Source organism: Spinacia oleracea, chromosome 1, assembly GCF_020520425.1.
Source record: "Spinacia oleracea cultivar Varoflay chromosome 1, BTI_SOV_V1, whole genome shotgun sequence".
NCBI classification, from domain to species: domain Eukaryota; kingdom Viridiplantae; phylum Streptophyta; class Magnoliopsida; order Caryophyllales; family Amaranthaceae; genus Spinacia; species Spinacia oleracea.
The window spans coordinates 75,695,713-75,717,893 of NC_079487.1; the positions used below are offsets into that span (position 1 = coordinate 75,695,713).

Here is a 22,181-nt window from a genome sequence, read left to right on the forward strand (position 1 = left end):
ATTGGCTTATTAAGTCTGCTCTACGCCTACAAGCTACAATAAGGCATGCAAGAGTTCCAACAAAACATCTGTGGCTCCAAGTTTTAAAGCCTCTGGGCCACTGATCTAAAATTCATATTACAAAGAAGAATTTTATAACGATGTCAACATTTCAGTCAAATAGGAGGATATTACCAATTGACTTCCTTAAAGGAAACAACACATGTTAATAAGATGACAGAATACAGTTAGAAGTTTGAAGGCTTGGAGCTACCTTCTTCCGAAAATGACCACTACGCCATATAGAATCGTAGATAATACTCCAAGTACATCGCCTGAATACTCTGCAAGAATTTCTCTGAATTAAACAACTGCAGAAGTTAATTAACTTCTCTCATATTGACATCATATGCAAAAGGATGCAAGCAGCATGTTTAGAGACAATTAGTGCAAAAGAAACAGATGAGAAAGTTAAGTTAACTGAAACTTCATCATGGAAGGGGGATATATTGTTAATAAGCCTACCTGATCGATCTTTAGAGCATCCTCGTCCATTAGACGAGCATCTGCTAGAACTATGTCCCCTAATTTGATACTAATAATGTCACCAGGAACCAACATTGCTGCATCTTCTTCATTCCACACCCCGTTACGTAAGACCTTTACATAGAAATTGTTACAACCCCAATAAAAGAACGTAACACACGCATATGATTAACAAGATTGACAGGATTAATCACATTTAGTAAAGAAAAAACAGCAAAATGGGAGTATAATTTAGTGTTTTAATTGAGAGTATGCCATTATATATAATGATTTTGGAAATTTTCCTAGATTTCTGCTTTGACCAAACAACCAACTCAAAAAAGGGCCATCAAACACAATTTCTATAACCCTCGATTCAACTAATTACCATCGAAATAGACGTAAAAATATATTACGGAGTATAATTTTTCTGTAAATATAACAAGAGACAATAATTATCAAAGTGAGATCTCTACAAGCAACCACAATTATTTAATAAAAGATTACTTCACATTAATTACTAATTAAATATTTCTTCTACGTCCACATCATATGGCTAAACTAGTTGCCAAAGTGACAAGCTACTAACCCTAACATTAAGCTAATATGGTATGGGGAAGTTATACATTTAGGTGGTATTTGGCATGAAAATTTGTAATATTACCAATTTTGTCCATAATTTCTTGGCCACTGTCAATTTGTTTAGGGTCCTGGAAATGTATGCAAATTTTTAAAAAATCAGGAAATAACTTATTTTTTTTAAACGAAGTCGTTGAACCAAGAACCAAAAAACCTAAAAATTCAAATTATTGAACCAAGAGCACAAAAACCCAGAAATTCATATGAACACACAGAACGATCATCAAGATCTGCGACTGAAAGCATAGTATAAACACAAAATAAAAGAGTCGATAATCAATCCGAGCGAATGTGGACTGCGATTATGAAACAAAGAAAACCCAAAATTCGAGATGGAGAAAACAAACAAACCCTGAATTAACATCATCCAATACCACAAATTAAAACATAGTAAAAAAAAATTGAATAGCAGACTTACCATAATTGCAAGAGCCAGTTTCTAGAAGCATCAAAGGTATTATTGAAACACCTTGGAACGACGATTAAGAACAGTAGATGAAGGTAATGACATGGAAGAGAAGAGGAGAGGGGCAAGGTTAAGAAACCAGAAAAAGAAGAAGCAGTGCCATAAGAGATGGGGAGAGTGGGCGAAGAAACCAGAGAAGGCTTGTAGAAGAGGAAGAAGGGCGAAGAAACCCGAGCAATTTAGGTGATGGAAGAGGAAGGCATAACAGAATCGGGTGGGATAATAGAGGATGGGCAGAAGGCGTGGCATGATATGAAGAGAAGGGCAAACCATGTAAAACTAAGGAGAATAAAGGGCAGTATAGTCATTTAATTGTTACATGAATAGTAACTCATGTTCAAGCCTTTATATGTGTTAGGATTACTAGCTATTAATCACAGCGTTTAAAGAAAATATTATTATAAGGTGGAAATTAAAATTTCTTCTTTTAACAGCAATATAAAATAAAGTGTTGTTATTTGATACAATTAATAGAGCTTTTTGATAACTGCACTAATTAGCACTAGGGATGTCAATGGGGCGGGGCGGATGCGGATGTAGGTCCCTCCATCCCCATCCCCACCTAAAATTTTCATCCCCATCCCCGCCCCATCACCCATGGCGGGTACAAAATTCATCCCCATCCCCGCCCCAACGGTTGTAAGCTAAAATCCATCCCCGCCCCGCCACCCAACTGGGTATCCATCCCCGTCTTATCCCCGCTTCATACCCGCGCTAATACCCGCCTAATTTTTCTTATTTAGCAAACATTTGCCATATATACGGAGTAATTAAAGTTAACTATAGAAAAAAATACCTTATGACTAAAGTAACCTATATAATCGAAAAAAATACTCGTCATAACAAAAAAAAATCCAAACAAAAAACATAAAAATCTCACCTAAATTTATATTATCACCTAAAGATGCGAATAAATCCAAACTCACCCCATCACCCATGGCGGGTATAAAGCGGGGCGAGTGGGGATGGGGCGGGGCGAGTGGGGATGGGGCGGAGCGGGCGGGGATGGGGCGGGTTCAACACAAAATCCACACCCGCCCCATCACCCATGGCGGGTACAAATTTTATACCCGTCCCCGCCCCATCACCCGCCAAATCTACCTCCATCCCCGCCTACTTGGGGCGGATGCGAGGCGGGTCTCCCGCGAAACCCGCCCCACTGACATCCCTAATTAGCACTGCTGATGAATGCTTTTGTTATGTTGAGTGTGAAAAAAAAAATTAGTATTTACTACCTTAAAAATACACCACTTTTGTATTTACTACCTTATGAAATTTTTATTTTAAATTACTAACTTAAACTTCTAAAACACAATTATTTACTACCACTTTATAGTTTTCTCATTATAAAATTAGGACCACTTTCATTTCTTAATCGTTTAAAGCGATTCAAAGTTAATTATTTTTCTTTTTATATAGAGATTTCATTGAGAACGACATTTCAAAACAATTCGTTTGATAAATAATACTCCCTCCATCCCAGATTAGTTGTTACACTTACATTTGCACAAAGTTTTAGGTGATAAGTGGTTGTTTGGTTATCAATTGTTATTTTATTGAAAAAGTAGATGTGATAGGAATTAGTGGGGTATTTTTTAATTGAATGAGAGAGGGTGTGGGGACAAAAAAAATTAGTGGGAAGAGAGAGACAATATAATAATTGTGGGGTCATTCCTAATTTAGAAGTGTAACAACTAATCTGAGACGGACAAAAAAGGAAAGTGATGTAACAACTAATTTGGGACGGAGGGAGTAAATATTTCAAAGGACAAATTGTTTTTTACTCCCTCCGTCCCTTAATACTTGCACCGCTTTTCTTTTCGGGCCGTCCCTTAATACTTGCACCGCTTCTATAAATGGAAAACTTTACCAATATTATATTATTTTTCACACTTACCTACTACCCCACCTACACCCCTATTCCCTATAAAAAATCATTTAAAAATCAACACCCCTCACTCACTACTCCCCACCCAGGGCCGGTTCTGGGGCGGCGCGGGGTGAGCGACGGAACAGGGCCCCAAATTTAAATGTTATATTTAGTGTAATTAGCTTCCTAAATATACCAAAATACTATATTGGAGTATTGGATAAGGCTACATGAAATTGTGGCGAGTAGTCGCGTTCGAATCCCCCCTTACTCTGGAAATTGAATTTTGATTTCAGCAATATGACGGCTAGCATAATTTGACTCCTTACTCTCTTTCCTTTTTTACGGAGTAATTAATTAATTATGACCCTAGTTGTACTTTCATAGTTTGACTCCTTGCCTTTTTATTTTTCCAATTATTTTTAATATGAAGATTCCCATGTACAATGAGAATTGATAACCACCAATTTTGTTACATTAATCCATCTTTCTCCAGTTCTCATCCAATTACCGAAAAACCTTACATCCTTAAGTTGCTTATCAAATATTTTTTTCAATGCTAGATATTATATATTACCATGAAATTGATAATATTATACGTTGTTTCTCTATCAAATTTCATTATATGTTCGATTTAATTTTACCAAAATTTAATTAAATTATGCGAATTTTCATTAACTTTTGCCAATATTTTTCTTAATTAACTGTTGAATTTTCATTAGGGTATTTTTTTTAAGTTTATCATTTCAACAAATTTTTATAATCAAGTGAAGGTTTTTGTTTAATAAAAAACGGATATTCGATTAAAGTAATAAATCGAGGGCCCAATTTTGAGAAATTGCACAGGGCCCCATTGTCGCGTCGTAATCGTAGCCCCGACACTGTCCCCACCCCTTACACATCTCTCACTAATTATATTAAAAAAATACCCCACTATCAACAAACACCGATTAAATTAATAAGTCAATTCAAATGTCTTAAACTCCGCACCAGTCAAACCGGTGCGAGTATTAAGGACGGAGGGAGTACCATCTAAAAAAATCAAAAAATTATTTTTTACCACCTAAAAAACTAGAACTTGTATTTTACCACCTAAAAAAAGTTTGAAACTTGTTTTTGCCACCTGAAAATTGAAAAATATATTAAAATGTTAGGTGGGGCGCCACAATAATGGTAATATTTCTATTATGTTCTCTTTTTCTACGATTTCATGTACTTGACTCTTCTCTCTTTCCCGTTTCCTTATTTTCCATGAATTTTAATTTTTCACCACCATTAACTCACAAAATTGACAAAAAAAAAATTAAAGTAAAGATAGAAAGGTAAAAGTGTTAAAGAAAATCACATAGGGAGTGTAAAAGGTTGGAGGGAAATAGAATTACGTAGTCATATATAAAGGTTTCATCTATTTTTTCGTTTTCAGGTGGTAAAACACAAGTTTTAATATATTTTTAGGTGGTAAAATACAAATTTTAATTTTATACGGAGTAGGTGGTAAAAAACAATTTTTTGATTTTTATAGGTGGTAAATCAAAATTTGTCTTATTTTAAAACGTTACTAATAATATTTAATTCTGTTTACCTTTTATAAAATGTTAAAAGCAAAATCTCTATGGAATCCTTACACATAAATGAGAATAATGGGTTTTGAATCACTTAAAGTGATTAAGAAACGAAAGAGATATCTCAATTTTAAAATGAGAAAATTATAAGTGGTAGTAAATAAAAAAAATTGGAACATTAAGGTAGTACTCCTTCCGTCCCAGAATAGTTGTTACATTCTCTTCGGCACATAGTTTAATGCGATAATTAGTAGTGTGGTTATCAATTGTTATTTTATTGAAAAAGTAGATGTGATAGGAGTGAGTAGAGTATTTTTTTTAATTGAATGAGAGAAGGTGTGAGGACAAAAATAAAATTAGTGGGAAGAGAGAGACAATATAATAATTGTGGGGTTATTCCTAATTTAGAAGTGTAACAACTAATCTTGGACGGATGAAAAAGGAAAGTGTAATAACTAATCTGGGACGGAGGGAGTAATTTAAAATAAAATTTTCATAAGATAATATATATAAAAGTGGTGTATTTTAAGGAATACCTAAAAATCCTGTGAAAAACGAGAACATTAAAATTGTAGTACGAGTGAGAGATGAAGAACGAAATCCAACATTATATATCTATCATCATAAAGTAAATTAATCATACATAAGAGTACTCGTGATGAAGAATAAGGACAATACTTTGATAACTTTATAAATGCAAGTAATCATTTTAATAGTAACCATTTTTTTAATTAGGTAAAATGAAGTTCCTCAATAGGAAGAACAAACCGGGGATTCCTCTTACAAGTTACATACAAATTTTTATATAAGACGGTCTTACAGAAAAGACCACCTTGATGTCATATAAGTTAAGCAATAAAATCAATTAGTCAAACACTTGAACTAATTAGTTAAGCACTGAAACAAATTAGTTAAACAATGAAAATAATTAGTTAAACACTAAAACTAATTAGTTAACCAATAAAACCAATTAGTTAAACAATCAAAGTGATCTTTCCAATAAGGCGGTCTTACACAAAAGTTGCCGCAAGTTACAAGGGTTGAGAATCGATCAGACCGTTGTCATGTTAATTATTTCTTCCGCTGATGATGGTCTTTAAGCTAATTATTTCTAATTTTAGCAGCAACCTTGAGAAGTAAGCCAAATAGATGAGAGGGGTTGGAAAACATGGGGCAATGATCACTATCAATACTATAAACATCAGACGGTGGCCATCTCTTGATCATCACATCCTGCTGCGCAACTGATAGGACATTGTCATGTAACGTCTTGATGTAAACACGTGGCACCATATCAGAATCCTTACCTTCGGGAAATACGGCTCCACTTAGAGCTCTAACTGGACATGTTCTTAGAAGCATTGATGCCAATGTGCAATCCTGTCCCATATTTTTCACAAACTAAAGTTAGCCACTGCAAAAAAAGGCGACATTACCGTCCGTGAAAAACGGCCGCTAATGTTCGAAATACAGTCGGTAAAATACCGACCGCTTAAGCGCATGCTAAAATACTGACTGCTTAAATGTGGTCGACCGCTTAAATGCGGTCGGTATTTTTAATATTTTAACGTCTGTTGTATATGCGGTCGATAATATCAACTTTACTATCTATTTTATGTGTGGTGGCCGGTGGGTAAATTCAGTTGGAAATTACGCGTTTTCTTGTATTGAGCCCTGGTAATCTAATGCTCCACCTTCGAATTCATAATTCATTTTTTCAGTAAATCTTGTGCACTATTAGTCTATTACTACCTCCCTTTCAAAATGATATTTATACACTTCGTTTTACAATGTTTTTTACATTGTGCTTTATACTATTTTTGGACATAAAATTTTATTATCTTATCCCTCTTACCTCACAGTAATTACAACTTTCCAATCAATTTCTCTTACTTTATTCAACTTTTTCCACTACAAAATAATCATTTTATAGAGACGAGGAATTTCGTCTCTATATAGTCCAGATCCGTCTCAAAATGATGCTTAGAGACGGATTTGAGACGAAAATAAGACGTCTCTATAGAGAGCGTCTCAAAACAATTTGAGACGGAATTCTTGCAAATTCATTACAAATTTGAGACGGAATTTTTGAAACTCCCTATACAACTTCATCTCAATTTTAATTTAGAGACGAAAATTAGTAATCCGTCTCTATTTTGAGACTTTTGTTGTATCCGTCTCAAAATCCATCTCTAATTGATGCATAATTTTGTAGTGTTCTTACACTTCATCCACCTTTTTACATATCTATGTTATTTTATCCATATTTTTATTATATTCATCCACAATTGTACACACTTATACTATTTTGTCTTAATATTTGTGCATAGAGTAACTGCAAAGATCATTATGAAACAGAAATAGTATAGATTTCGTCGCTCTGTAAATACATAATTAAATACTGCCATTTACATGAAGTATAAGACTTTCATGTGATTCATAAATTAGGATGACTAAACATGTTGTGTGCATTCGATATACTTATTCCGTTTCGAAAAAATATGGACACTTTGACCTTTGTCACTATTTACAAATTTCAATTTGATTATCATTTGTACTTTATGGGCAAAGAAAAATATAGTCGTATGGGGTCTTGTTTGATTCATCTCGATATGCACTTTCGACATATCAACTTTTTATAATTTTTACAAATACAAAATTCGAGATATTAATGTCCAAACATTTACATTGACAAGCGTGAAAAGGTAAACTATCATTGTTATTTCGAAACGGAGTATAAAATTGTTTGCAAATAACTTTAATGGTTTACCTCTAAAGGACTCATTTGGTACAAAATCTCACGCTGAACTGTTTTCTTGAAAATGACACTGGTTGGAGGATTGTCACGTCCTTGATCATAAGTATAGTCATATACTTCCCCAAATTTAGACAAATCAGGCGCTCCCTACGATATCATAAGTATAAAATATATGTAACAAAAACTATTTACGAAGTATAAATTAATGTGATATCAAATTGACTAAAATAAACGTAAAAGATTGTGGTTTTTACTTGTTTATTGTTTTGCGTTTTTCGCCTCAAGGTGCTTGTATAAACATATAAATTTAACTATTAAACACAACTGATTTTCGGCCTATTCCCTCTCTCTAAAATGAGAGCTTCTCTCTCTAAGTTCACTTAGAGCTCACTCAGTTAGTGTAATACCCCTTCTTTCTCTACAACAATGACCACATATTAGCGACAAGGTCTAAGCTTGCATAAAACACTTAATTTGAGATCAAGCAATTGATGAAGACAAATACCGATCAACAGTCATAGGCGGATTTAAGGATAGGAGACGTTTCTCCGAAAACCAAATTCAACAATGCCACTGGAACACAAACTCACCGATTATTGCAAGGAAAGTTGGAAAATCAGGTAGGGATTTTGTGTTCTTCTACTCGAACTACAATGACACAAATAACCTCATCCCAATCACCTCTGCCTCCTACCAAGGAGCGTTCATCCAATTCCCAAGGAGGGTGCCCGAATTGGCAATAAATCCATACTGGGGAACATTAACTTCCCCAATCTCCCATGCAGAAAAGTGGAATTTTTCCACTCCAAAAAGGCCAATACTACCTCTTATTCTGCTTCTATTCTGTCTGATGGTGGGGGTAAAAAGGGTAACTTTTGGTGAAATTTCAAACCACTCGTGTTGTACGCTGATGTAAGGCGGCGTGTTTGACTCTTTTTGTACTCAAGTACACTGCACTAAATATAAGTTGAACCTATCCCCTTACCCAATGAGTACATCTTTCCCAACCGTTCTACCTACCTTATTAATTAAACCTTCATTACTACCATATTTAAGTAAAGACCATTGGTCCCCCCCCTTCATTTTTCTATTCCAAACCAGACAACTATCCCCCCAACCAAATCCCCACATCCATTCAAATACAAAAATGGCCCAGAATCTCAACAACCATGACAACTCGGAAGAATTTTATGAAGTCACTGATGAGTCATTCACATTATACAACACGGATGTCACTCTCGTGGAAAGTGATAGAATCCTGTTTGACCAAAACCCAATCCTTGACCCTTTTCGCCCAAACAATGAATTTTTGATCCACTTGACCGAGTTTGTGGAGGTCCAGTTCGAATCCATCCCTGTGCCAGCCCAAGCCCAATAACAAGGTAAGCCAGGTACTTCTTGGGGGAAAAATTTTGGGCTCCATATTCAGCCATCTCTCTTTGCTCCAGACTCGCAGCCCAACCCACAAGAGAGACTTGATAGATCTTATGTTAATCATCCATGGAAGAAATCTTAACCGAATTCCATCCAAATAAACCTCCCAATTTCGCTCTCTGTCCACTTCCCTATTATCCTTCAAACCTATCCCAAACTCAAAAAAAGAAAAAAAGACCCTACAAACTAGAAGCATGGTGTCTAAATGCTAGTAAAATTAAGGAAATGATAGAGAAGGAGTGGCGGAGGAATGTAGCTAGCTCGAAACTGTTCTCAATCCAAAGAAGGTTAGAAAAAATAACCTGTGAAGAGAAGTCGTGGTGCTTCAACCACAAGGCGAGTGCAAGTCTAGACTGGAAGAATTTTGAAGTCGGGCAAGAAAAAGTTCATAAAGACTTAGTCAACCAGGAGCTAGGTGATGAAGTAAGAATCAGGAAAGTCTTGAATGAACAGTTGGCATCTGAATGGCTTAATTAGAGACAACGGGAAAAATCTAGATGGGATGAGTTAGTTGACCAACCAACAACGCTCTACTATAAGAGTGTTAAGTCCAGATGTTGCAGAAATGAGATAAGGGCAATCAAAGGGAGCAATGGTGACTGGCTTACTGAGGAAAAATATATTAAGCAGGAATTCTTTGACCTTTTTACTAAACTTTTTGCAGGTACACCAACTGCCTCAGAAGAAGACATGCCTAAATGGACGGAGGTTGTCCCAATGATGGGGGATCCCCACTATTCGACTCTCAACGTACCATTTTCCAAGGAGGAGATAAAGAAGGTTGCATTCAGCTCCAAAACAATGAAGTCTTCGGGACCGGATGGTGTGCCGCCAGCTTTTTTCCAAAGGAACTGGAGTGTGGTGGGTGATGAAATAATCGGATATCGGATACCTATACGGATATTGATTTTTTTTAAAATTGGATATCCGATATCCTAAAAATTATCAAATATCGGATATCGGTCCCATAATCCGAAATATCTTATATTTTTAGTTTTATTACTCAGCTTTTACTCTTTTAGGGTCAAACAAAATAAACATTTACCCTAAACTCAAAGTGGCCTCACGCCGCACTACTCTCACTTTCTCTCTCTTCTAGGCTCTCTTCTCGATCTCTCATCTCTCGCCGGCGAAACTTACCTCTCACCGGTGACCAACCAGGCAACCACTCTTGTTCCTTGCACTTCACAGGGCGGCCACTTGTTCTCGGCCAAAGACCACCGCACAGTCGCACATATGTATTGTTGTTATCCGCTGGGAAAGCTACTGCCTATATGGCTTCTATGCATACTTTTTGGAGTTTGTCTAAATATTTTTGTGCAGCAGTTTGGTTGTTGTGACAATTGTGTTGTTAAGATTAATGGAGATGAAATAATCCTTCAATTTGGCTTGTTTATTAAATTTTTTTATTTCAAATAACTTTAAATCTGAGCAGGAAGACAATGGACAAGAGCATTTCGGATATTTGATATCCGTATTACCCGATCCGAAAAAATTGGATATTGGAATATCGGATATCCGAAATTTTCGGATCAGATACTGATATCAAATTTCGGAATATTCGAATACGGAAAACCGATCCGTGCTCAGCCCTATTAAGAGTACAAAAATTTGTGAATTATTGCCAAGGTCTTTAATGACTTTGCAAATTACTACATAGCTTGTAATAGTCAATTACTACCTATGTGTTTATTTATCGTTGTCAATTACCACCTTAGCCCATATTCCTTAAGAGTAAGACTAACTTTAACTTTTTAATTAAAAAAATGCAAGATTGAAGGGATGAAATATAATTAAATTGTTATTAACTTTTGGTTGTTACATGCATTGAAATTTCATTTTTGTAATATAACATTAAATAATCAGTTTTTGAAATTATTACAATAAAGTTTTGAATTAATTAAACTAAATTATGAACTTATTAAGGATAATATAATCTATTTTATAGGGGGAAACCAAAATACCATTTACTAAAATGACCTTAAGAGTTCTCTTATATAATAGAGATCACTAGTTTTTGCTCGTGCTATAATGCACGGGATTTCTATAAATTAAAAAGCTAATAAAACAATACGTTATTAGATTATATAATATTACTCTACATAATGTAAATAGTAAAATTTAATTAAGGAGAAGTTATGAAATTAATAAATCAAGGTTATATACGTAGTACGTTGATAAATAACATTTTTTAACGATGTAAGTAAATATTCCTTAGATAAAAGTCAAAATATTAATAAAATAGCGCATTTTATAGCCTTTGATAAGTGACTTTTTTACCATGTTTAACTAACTAATAATTCGGGTACAGAAACGATTAAGTATTTTTATGAAAGAAATACTTTTTTGGTACTAATTGATCATATTTATCTTTATGTGTTAATTATTTTTTAAGATGTGAATTTCCATAATATATTGATTATGCGCGGTACATTGAGTAGAGTATTTATAAATTAGTGTTCATTTTATTGAATGAACTTTTCTATTTTCTTTGTTTATATGATGATTTTGTGTCGTTGACTAAATTTCTAAACAATAGTATTTTTCTATCATATTGTAACCATTTTCTACATGTTTTTATACTATAATTAGTGTGTGGCCCGGGCGATGCCCCGATCGCTACATTGAATAGTTAAAATTTTAGATTTTTCCTAAGCTCAATATTTGACGAAATGCATGTATACCTTGAAGTGAAAAACATCAATTAAGTTTGTCAACAACACAGACACACTATGTCATTTATCATGCCAAATAATTTTTCAATTAGATCATCATACAATAGTATAATTTGTTTTCTAGTGTAACTAAGTGCTTCAAATTAATAACACCAAATTAGATATAAGCAGCCATGCAAGGTATTTCTATAGTTGATGCTTATGAGATTCATGACATCATGTTTCTTCATAGTTGTTCTAATTATTTAATTTTTTTTTTCAAAATATTCCTTAGAAAATAAAAAATCAAATAATTAAAAATTTAGTTGGTTTAGACTTATTGTTAACATTTATTTATAAATTAATATGAAGATATAAACCACAATTGGTGGTTGGTTAAGATGGTAATGAGAATTATCGTTCAGACATGAGGTCTAGAGTTCGAACCTCATTGTATTGATTTTTTGTTATCCATGACATGACATACCACTTGGTGAGTGAATGATGTGGCGCGAAGGGAAGAGTACTACGTGACACATAGACGTTTTCCAAAACGCCTTTTAATATATTAGTATAGATTCTTTGGTCTATCTCGTCTGTAATTTATTTATTTCTCTCTAGGAACTATATAAAAAGTTGTGGCATATTGCACAATATATTTTTGAAACATGTAAGTAGATTGGCTTCTTAAATAAAGAAATAAAATTATAATATGGTTTTTTTAATTTATTTCAGGCATGTAATATGAATAGACTACTGAGTATGTTGTTGAAAAAGGACTTAATAAAAAATGTTACTACAAGACTAAATACACATCTTCAAGCAATATGAATGTTAAATACATAGTTTTGCTCACATAATGTTGATGTATAAAAGTCCAAATAGCTTTGTAATGATGAGATAGATCAGATAAGAATAAAGTTATGTGTTATGTAAGTGAAAAGTAGGATCGACTAATCCTATATGATCTTGTTGCGACTACCAACTTTGCAAGTTTGCTTGCAATATGAATCATTTTACTAAATTTGTATACGATCGTATGATCCGGATAACGATTCTAGCAACAATGTTCTATTTTGAATAGAGAAATGTAATTAATTAATTTTAAAATATTTCAATTCCACCGACTTTTTTTCTGAATGAATTACTTGTATTTTTTTTACAAAAATATATAACTTTGTTGTTGGAAATAATTCAACTCCGCTAATTTAATCTTTTTATAGCCTTTTCTTTTTGTAGAAAGATTATATTATTAGTTTTGGTGATCTCGTTGGAGACTGTAATGCGTGGTGGTGCAGTGTGGATATTGAAGTTCATTATTTCCTCCCACTTTTCTAAATGCTACAACCTTTGTTTGGAATACTTTAAAAAATAAAAAATCATATTTGGAATTTTTTTTATTTATATTAATTTGTGAATGGGTATTTAACTATTTATGTAAGCTGCACTTTTGATTGATTTTGTTACCAAATTTGTGATGTCCGTTATATGTGAAGCTTTTTCTAAAAGAAATTTGTTGACTTTCTTATGTGAAGATCTACGGTGGACATATCAAGTATAATCAACGTTCTAAAATCTCAAATGCGTGAGATTGGTTAAATAAATACTAAATGAAGTAACAAACAAAACTGAATACTCTAGATATAACAAAACAAAATAAATACTTCGTAAGTGATATTTCATAGGAAAACAAGAGGAAACTTACATCTATTCTATCTTGTTCAGTCTGGAACCCATTACGGAGCATGGTAGCGCCAACAAATACCGCAACTTGTATTTTGTCTGGGAAATTTTGGATGGCCTCTGTAACACTGTGTCCTCCTGCACTATGCCCTACCAAAATTACCTAGTCCAACAAAATTACAATGAATTAAACGATTTAAACCATAAAGTATTAATTTTACTCGGTACTACATATATTGTTAATATATCATTGCTCGTAAAATGTTGTTAATAAATGTATATCAACCGTGTTTAATTACTCCGTATATGACATTTACTTCGTATCATATACTCCGATCCGTATGTAATATGAAGCACGAATGTGTGGAGGGTTTCCAACATGACGTCTGTCGTATACATATTCATATTCATATTCATATTCATATTCTTGACTATTAAGTCAAAACCTTATTAATATCGACGAAATTTAATAATTGATATACGGAGTAAGCTTTACTAACCTTTTGACCGGGTGGCAGGGTGGATAAAATATAATCGAGGGGCTTATTATAGTGTTGGAAAGTAAAGATAGTATTAGCATCTAAGGGGTCAGTACCCGAGCTGCTGAGGTCCGGGCAGCTAACAATCTGCCCGGCACCTTCGAGTAGGCACCGGATTTTGTACCAGCTCCACCCTCCATGGCAAGCGCCATGAACTAGCACAAAGTGTGCAGTTGAGGGCGCTCTAATATTTTCACACCCATCTCCCATCTTCGCACCGTTTTTGTGTAAAGAAATAAAACTTGGATTAATACAAAGGTGTTAGTATATATATTGATGTACAGATATGAGGTATGTTGCCAATTAAAAACGTAAACTAATGCTGGCTTAGTCGCGATTAAAAAAAAACGTAAATCTATACCTAGTTTTTAAAAAGCATAAACATAGCTTATTAGATGCCACGTGACATCTTCTTCTTTCATCAATCAATTTAGTTTTTTCAATTTCCCTTTTGTTATTATTTTTACAACTCCAAAGTCTCTTCCACTTTAATATTGTCATTCAATATCAATTCACTATTTAATACGGAGTACATTTATTCATCAACATTTTCACCTCATCTTCCTCTTTTAATACTCGATATGCATTTACTATTAAATTTATTTATATAATATTTCAACTTTCAAATTCTACATCTATTTAAATCATGTATTTCCACTAAAATAACAAACCCTTGATAAAATTAGAACTTTAGAAAACGGTTAAATAATCCTTATATGTAAAACTGCCCGTTCAAAACTAGTTAAAGAAAAAAGGGTGACACCTCAATTCTGGTAATTATAACGTGTGCTTAAATGCTTAATTGTCCTTTGTCCTACTTTGCCGCCATTAAATACGTTGAATTGATATAGTGGGTGCTCTAGAATTTACATAAACAAGATACGGAGTACTCATAATCTCATAGAGTTGTTTTGACTTTATTTATGTGTTGATTCCTACGGAGTATTAGTTTTCCTGGTTAGATATTAAGAAACGGATAGAGTGTGTAAGAAAAACAATGATTGATATTGTTTTTAAAAGGAATGGAGATAAAGTAAATGATTGTTAATGATAACACAAATTCTTATTTACAAGTGTTTATTATCATAAGTTGTGTCATTTTAGTGATGATCGTGGGTGCATATATGGATAAGCATTTATACTTTACAAAGTGTGAGATCGTGAGTTCAGGTATGGATAAGCATTTCTTCAATTTTTTTGAATAAAAATTGTTTATCAATGTGTAGAAGTGACTTGGTGCCACGTCACTTGCCAAGTAATAGTGACATGTGGTTTTATAATAATGTTTGTCATTGAGTTTTAATAATATATACTCAGGGCCGGTCCTGACTTTTTTGTGGCCTATGGGCGAAATAAAAAAATTTAGGCCCCTATAAAGGTATGTGGACAAAAAAAATTCTCATCAATGTGATGTACTTTCTTAATGAAAAATGTATGTAAATAATAGGCATTTCACTTCTTAAGACTTAATACTATTCTATTCTAATTAAAATAGCCACGAAAAATTAACTCTATTATAAAATATGAAGGCTTGAAAACTTTCGAACTTGTGCCATTAAACATGAATTATGTTCTAATATTTCAAATATTAATCATCAAGGTAAGATAAGACAAAGTCTACAATAACTTGACCTCTTTAAATCTCAAAATTAGATGAAAGAAATATTTTGAATAATTAAAGGATAACGAAACTTAAAATTGAAAATGATAATGACGTAGTAACGACCATTTAGCAAGTCGATAATAATTTGAAGTACAATAAACTAAAATTTAGTTAATTTTCTAAACTCCAAATTAAAACAAGGAGTGTGATTAGATTAACAAAAGAAGAAGAAAACAAGGGATTGTACATGCCTCTATTTTGTAGTGTTCATTTGGATTCCAATGGGTAATAGAATATATTTAATTTGCATAGTTAGTAAATAGAAATAACAAAAATGGAAGAAAAAAAAATCCAAACAAAATTAAGGTTGGTAGGTTCGATCACGGGTGAATTTATTAGAATCCCACGCATGAAACCACTGTGCTGCATTGCCAAAGTATAAACAAATTAGCATTTAATTTTTATTGAACCCATTCTTTGATTAGCTTAAGTGGCAATGGGCTTTTTCCCCTGGGCCCAGGGCGACGGCCCCTTATGCCCTGCCCCAGGGCCGGGCCTGTATATACTCCATCCGTCCCTTAATACTCGCATCGCTTTCCTTTTCGGACCATCTCATAATATTTGCACCGCTTCTATAAATAGAAATCTTTTCCAATATTATACTATTTATCACCTTACCTACTAACACACCTACACCACTACTCCTTACAAAAAATCATTTGAAAATTCACATTCCCCACTCACCACTCCCCACCCCTTGCAATTACCCACTAACTATATTAAAAAAAATAAATCCACTATCAGCTAACGCCAATTAAATTAATAAGTCAACTCAAATGTCTTAAACTTCGCACCGGTTTGAATATTAAGGCCCTGTTCTGTTCACCTTATTTCCACTTATTTCAGGAAAAATAAGTTCAGATAAGTTCAGTTAAGTTCAGATAAGTTCAGATAAGATAAGTTCACGAAAAATAAGGGTTGGCCAAGTACAATTTATAACTAAAATAAGTTTTGATAAGTTTTAATAAGTTCAGATAAGTTCAGATAAGTTCAGTTAAGTTCAGATAAATTCAGATAAGATAAGTTCAGGAAAAATAAGTGGAAATCAGGTGAAAAGAACGCAGTCTAAGGGACAGAGGGAATAGAAAATTAATTTCACTCAATTGAAATGCGATAAAAGTAAGTAATAAATTAATTAAGATCGAATATTTTTAGAAACTCACAAAACCCCAAAACGTTGATGGTTGGGTTTTCTCCCCCTTTGTTATGTACTACGATATGGGTTGGAGTAAATGATACGGAGTAATTTCTCAATTGATTAAGGCAATAGAGTTAAAAATTCAATTTCATTTATAATTGAAGGCCAGAGCAAAAAATTGGGTTCTAAAACTTAATTCAAATTGTACTTCTTCCCTTTATAAATACTCGCAACGTTTATAACTTTCACGCATGCCAATGCACAATTTAGATTGTCAATATTTTAAATTCTCTTCAAGCAAAAATTATAAAAAGTTGATATTTTGAAAATACGTATTGAGACGAATCTAATAAGATCCTACATAACTATGTTTTATTGACCTATAAATCACCAACAATAGTCAAAATGGAATATGTGAATAGTGTAAAATAACCAAACGTTGCGAGTATTTATGAACAGAAGAAGTATGAAGTACTTAAGTAGTAGGATAGAATGAAAATATTTGAGAATTGATGGAATGATGGGGACTGGGTGGTGCATGAAATTTATTTCATGTCAAAGTATGAATCGGGAAGATGAAATACTGACCAATGCCCTTTTTTCTTATTTTTTTTTCGAATATTAATCTATTTTGGAATCTTGACGGAGAACCTTCTAATTTCTTTCCAATACGTATTTTAAAACATATTTATATGAGATCTTATTTTGTTCGTCTTAATGTGTACTTTGACAATATCAAGTGTTTATATTTTTCTATTGGAAATATTTACGTTTAAATATTGAGTTGAAACGAGTTGAAAAACAATACTAATATTTGAGAACGGAAGGAGTATTATCGTTAAACATTAAAATAACGGCAAACAACATAATGTAAGAGCCTAAGAAATAGTTTTTCAAAAAAAATTAGGTAAATGAGGACACATGTCTCTCAACGTTTATGTTTGAAAGTACTACATTTAAATTATCAAAACAAAATTAAATGTATGTCAATGCGATATGATTTTGAAATTTTAATTCTGTAATCAAGTGGTCTTGTAGCTCAGTTGGTTAGAGCGTTGGTCTTATGAGCCGAAGGTCGCGAGTTCGAGCCTCGCCTAGACCATCTAAATATTGTTTTGCATATTGTATCAATTTTTGTTGTTGTACTGTTACACTTATATTAACATTATATACGGAGCATATAACTTCCTTTATTACAATCTTTGTAATTGATCATCGCGACATTCCTCTCCTCACTCGATCTACATGGTTATATGAAAATAAACTACTTAACACTATGTAAGTTGTACTCCCTCTGTCTCTTAATACTCGTACCGTTTTGACTTTTTACACTATTCACATTGTTTGGGCTCCCAATTGATATTCAATTGGGCCACTAAGTCCAAAGCCCAATGGCTCTAAACAACAGCATCAAACCTACCACTATGGCTATTCAGCCATCCATTAAGGCCCAAGGCCCAATAACAATAAATGACATATGGGCTTTTATTATGCAAACACTATAAATAGGCCACCAAGGCTCACACCTCAAGGTACGTCCAATTTATCGCCTTAAGACTACTCTTCTAGAGAACTTTTCTCTAGAATCCGAGCATCGTTCTTACTTAGGCATCGGAGGGGCTTTCCTCGGAAACACCTCCGAGGCTAGTGACTTTGCTCTTGTGCAGGTGAATTCGGACTCGACTCATTCAAGCAAGCAAGATCTTCAACACATACGAAAGGGCCTTCATTCGAAGCCCATTGTTTCCATCTTTACAACACCGGAACAATTTGGCGCCGTCTGTGGGGAAGAACACTTCAAAGCCTTTGAAAGACATTAACCACCTCTTTCTGCAAAATGGTTAATGATGTTATCAACAACAATGATGACGATATGATAGTGCGGTCAGATTCGGAATCTGACGAAGAGGAGCACCCTCAATCGGTGGCGAGGTCACAGCCAAGCAGAGCTACGACCGCCACAAACGCAGGACCTCCGATTCCAACTAGGGAAGAGCTCACTGCGGCCATGACCATCATGCAAAACTTCTTCTTTAATGAGAAGCAACAAGGGCAAAAGACCGCAGAGAAGAGAGGAGGACCAGGCGAAGGCTGAACGAGCCGCCCAGTGTAGAGGTGTTCAAACCCGAACGAGAGCTCCTTCCCTTGACAGGAACACACCTGACGTCGAGATGGATGGAAAGCACGTGGGACACCCAAAAAAGGGCACAACAACAACCAGATTGGTTTGCAAGACCATCGCCTACTCCAACAGCTCTCCAAAGCGAATCGACTACTCATAACACTCGGATCCGAAGCTCGGTGCTCAGCAGGTTGAGGCCCTCGGTCCACTCAAGGTTAAGACCCTCGATCCATACGAGACTCGGGGTAGGCGAATCAAGCAGATCTGGCGAACGACCCGAGGTCAGTAGCCGAGAAAGAAGAAGAGACAGGAGGCATGATCGAACCCCTAGCCCCCATCGTACGCCCGAACGTTCTAATCACAGAACCTCGGCGAACGAAGGCATCAGGGCTAGACTCGGGAAAAGAATCATGACTCCCACGTCATCCCCTTTCTCGGACGAGCTGATCATGGAAGAAATACCGAAGGTGAGGCTGCTAGCACACCTGACATATAGCGGAATCACAGATCCGAGGGATCATGTCATCTCCTACGAACAGCAAATGTTTTTGAGCCCCTACTCCGAAGCATGTTGGTGTAAATATTTCCCAACCACGCTAACCGGAGTGGCGGGAGAGTGGTTTAGATCGCTGCCGAAGGGATCGATCAAAAGCTGGAAGAAGCTGAAAAAGAGATTTTGCACACAGTTCGTGAGAAACAATCGCCCCGAGCGAACCACAGCAGAACTGACCTCAATCCAACAAGAAAGAGACGAAAGTCCAAGAGAGTTCATGGCCAGATTCATGAAGGAATCAACAAACATACCAAACTTGCAGCCAGACGTGGCCATCTTCGCCTTGAAGCACACGCTCCAGGAAGGGAAATTCCGTGACAAGCTCTCGATGAAAAACCCCTCCAAAATAGCCGACGTGCTCCAAATGGCTGATGCATTCATCAGAACCGAAGAGTTCAACAAAGCTGCTGCAAGGTTGAAAGGATCGTCGGATCCGAGAGACACAAAAAATGCCCAGAGCAAGCCTGAGGGCAGCTCAAGGAAAGGGAAGGAGAAAGTAGGAGTTAGAGAAATGAGCCCGAAGAAAGACGGGAGAAGGGGTGAACTTCAACCCAAATACGCTAACTACACTCCACTAACTCTGCCCCGAAAAGAAATCTTTAGCCTCAACAGAAATGATGAAAAGTGGAAACTACCTGGGAAGCTCAAGTCCAACCCAGCTCGGAGAAACAAGAACAAATGGTGCGAGTTTCATGATGACTTCGGTCACCACACCGAAGAATGCAACTCCCTGAAAGACAACATTGAGGACCTCGTTCGCCGAGGTTACCTGAAACAATACTTGTTAGACCGAAGGGAGGAAAAAGAAAAGGCCGCAAGTGGCAAACAACACGAGCAACCCCAGAAAAGGGTCTACAAAGCAACAGGGCACAAGAAGAATGACATCCTAGTGGTGTTCGGGGGACAGAAGTCTGGCCAGGCCAGCAAGAAACACCTAAGAGCTCTCACCCATCGAGTCAACTTCAGCGCAGTGGGAGACAACCAACCACACCCCCCGAACATGACCTTCATGAAGGAAATAATGCCCTTGGTCCAAGTATGCATTCTATGATAAGTCTAATAAATGCGGTTCAGTATTAATTAACAAGTTAATAATTCAGTGAGATCAAGTGAGCTGAATGCCTAGCTAGAGGCCGCTTCAGTTCAAGTGGAATTAATGATATTAATCCACAGCTTACTCTTGACTGAACCCGTAGGGTCACACAAATAGTACGTAAACGGATCAAGTATTTAATGGCATTAAATACTCCATCTATGAATATTCGGAATCGACGGATCTTGGTTTCAGTGGGAGCTGAGATCGTCACAGGAAAGAAATGAATACTCCGGAAACGATGATATTGCCGGAAACGGAAATATGGATCGTATCGGAAATATAAATATTATCCAAGTCGTAGATGTTGCCGGAAACGGAAACATGGTACGTATCGGAAAATATTATCGGAAATGGAAATATTGCCAGAATCGGAAATATTGCCGGAAACGGAAATATTGTCAGAATCGGAAATATTATCGGAATCGGAAAATAATTCCGGAAACGGAAATATTAAATATTGTTCGTATCGGAAATGAATTCCGGAATCGGAAATTTAATCGGAAGCGTATCGTACGAATAAGCATCGGACGAGGCCTGCCGGACGAGGGCCCAGCACGAAGCCAAGCCATCGCCCAGCAAGCCAAGCGCGCCACACGAACAGCCAAGGCCACGCCAGGCCCAGCAGGCCGTGGCAGCGCGCACAGCGCGCGCAGCGCGCGCAGGAGCTACGTGGGCTTGTAGCTCGCGTAAGCCTCGCTGCGTGGGCTGCTGCTCGCACGCACGCGCATGGGCGGCCCATCGTGGCTGCCGTGTGTGTGTGCGTAAGTGTTTGTGTTCATGCACGATTCCTAAAACATGCAGAGTTCGGTTAATGATTAAATTCCTAATTCTATTTGATAAATTAATTAATTAGAGTTCTTGTAGGATTCTAGGTTTAATTAATTTGTATCTGAATAGGATTCCAATTCCCTTTCCATACCCCTATAAATATGTGGCCTGGGTTCACAATTTATAACGAGTTTCAAAGTATTCAAAGTGAGTTTTTGAGAGAAAAATTCAATCACACATCTTGCTCAAAAGTGCCGAAAATTCTAGTACCTTAAGGGCGATTCTAGTTAGTCAATCTTAAGGCGGATCCGGATGTGCTGTGGACTATCTACGGAGGGACGACACTTGGAGTCCTAAAGACTTGTTCTTGTTCGGTTCGGGCGCAGCTAGGGAGGGCACGCAACAAAGAGTATGCATCTAAATTATGCTATATGATTATGTGTAAATAATATGTAATCCTGGGTTAATGGTTGTTTCCGCATGATTTATGTAATATCATATGTATGGTTGTTAGTCATATGTATCATAACCTAACCCAGAATTCTCAAATTCGAAGCCTAACTATGACTTTTCGAAGGTTTTAGTTTTTCGAATGCAAAATTTCGTAAATTTAAGATGTTAAATTAAATATTTGCGATTCTTGTTGATAAATCTTGAATTTTTGATTGACCTACTGTATATGTTTAACAAGTTTGAATGCCTAGCCTTGTTAATTATGCAATCTAATTTGTA

The 22,181-nt window shown here is 35.6% G+C and overlaps 1 protein-coding gene and 1 non-coding gene across 3 annotated transcripts; one reads left to right on the plus strand and one right to left on the minus strand.

The window, feature by feature from the left end:
* Window positions 1-5,815: 5,815 nt before the first annotated feature.
* On the minus strand, window positions 5,816-14,372 carry LOC110778986 (methylesterase 17). Of its 2 annotated transcripts, XM_056834731.1 has the most exons (4): window positions 14,071-14,372; window positions 13,593-13,733; window positions 7,812-7,946; window positions 5,816-6,421 (listed from the first exon to the last, which is right to left on the minus strand). In XM_056834731.1, exons 1-4 carry the CDS (start codon window positions 14,317-14,319, stop codon window positions 6,143-6,145), a joined length of 804 nt encoding a protein of 267 aa, XP_056690709.1. In that variant the 5' UTR covers window positions 14,320-14,372; the 3' UTR covers window positions 5,816-6,142. The 2 variants fall into 2 exon arrangements, with proteins under 2 accessions (XP_056690709.1, XP_056690710.1); XM_056834732.1 differs by lacking the exon at window positions 7,812-7,946.
* A 3,566-nt stretch (window positions 14,373-17,938) lies between these two features.
* TRNAI-UAU (transfer RNA isoleucine (anticodon UAU)) lies at window positions 17,939-18,012 on the plus strand. Its single transcript has one exon. It is a non-coding gene; the product is annotated as a tRNA-Ile (tRNA).
* The last annotated feature ends 4,169 nt before the right edge of the window (window positions 18,013-22,181 follow it).

What these genes read in the sequence shown, in the direction of transcription:
- LOC110778986 (XM_056834731.1), bottom strand. Translation starts at nt 14,319, where the DNA reads ATGGGAGATGGGTGTGAAAATATTAGAGCGCCCTCAACTGCACACTTT. An exon ending in CCCTGCCACCCGGTCAAAAG is followed by an intron (nt 13,734 to 14,070) that starts GTTAGTAAAGCT and finishes TTGTTGGACTAG; the next exon opens with GTAATTTTGGTAGGGCATAG. An exon ending in CTGAACAAGATAGAATAGAT is followed by an intron (nt 7,947 to 13,592) that starts GTAAGTTTCCTC and finishes ATGATATCGTAG; the next exon opens with GGAGCGCCTGATTTGTCTAA.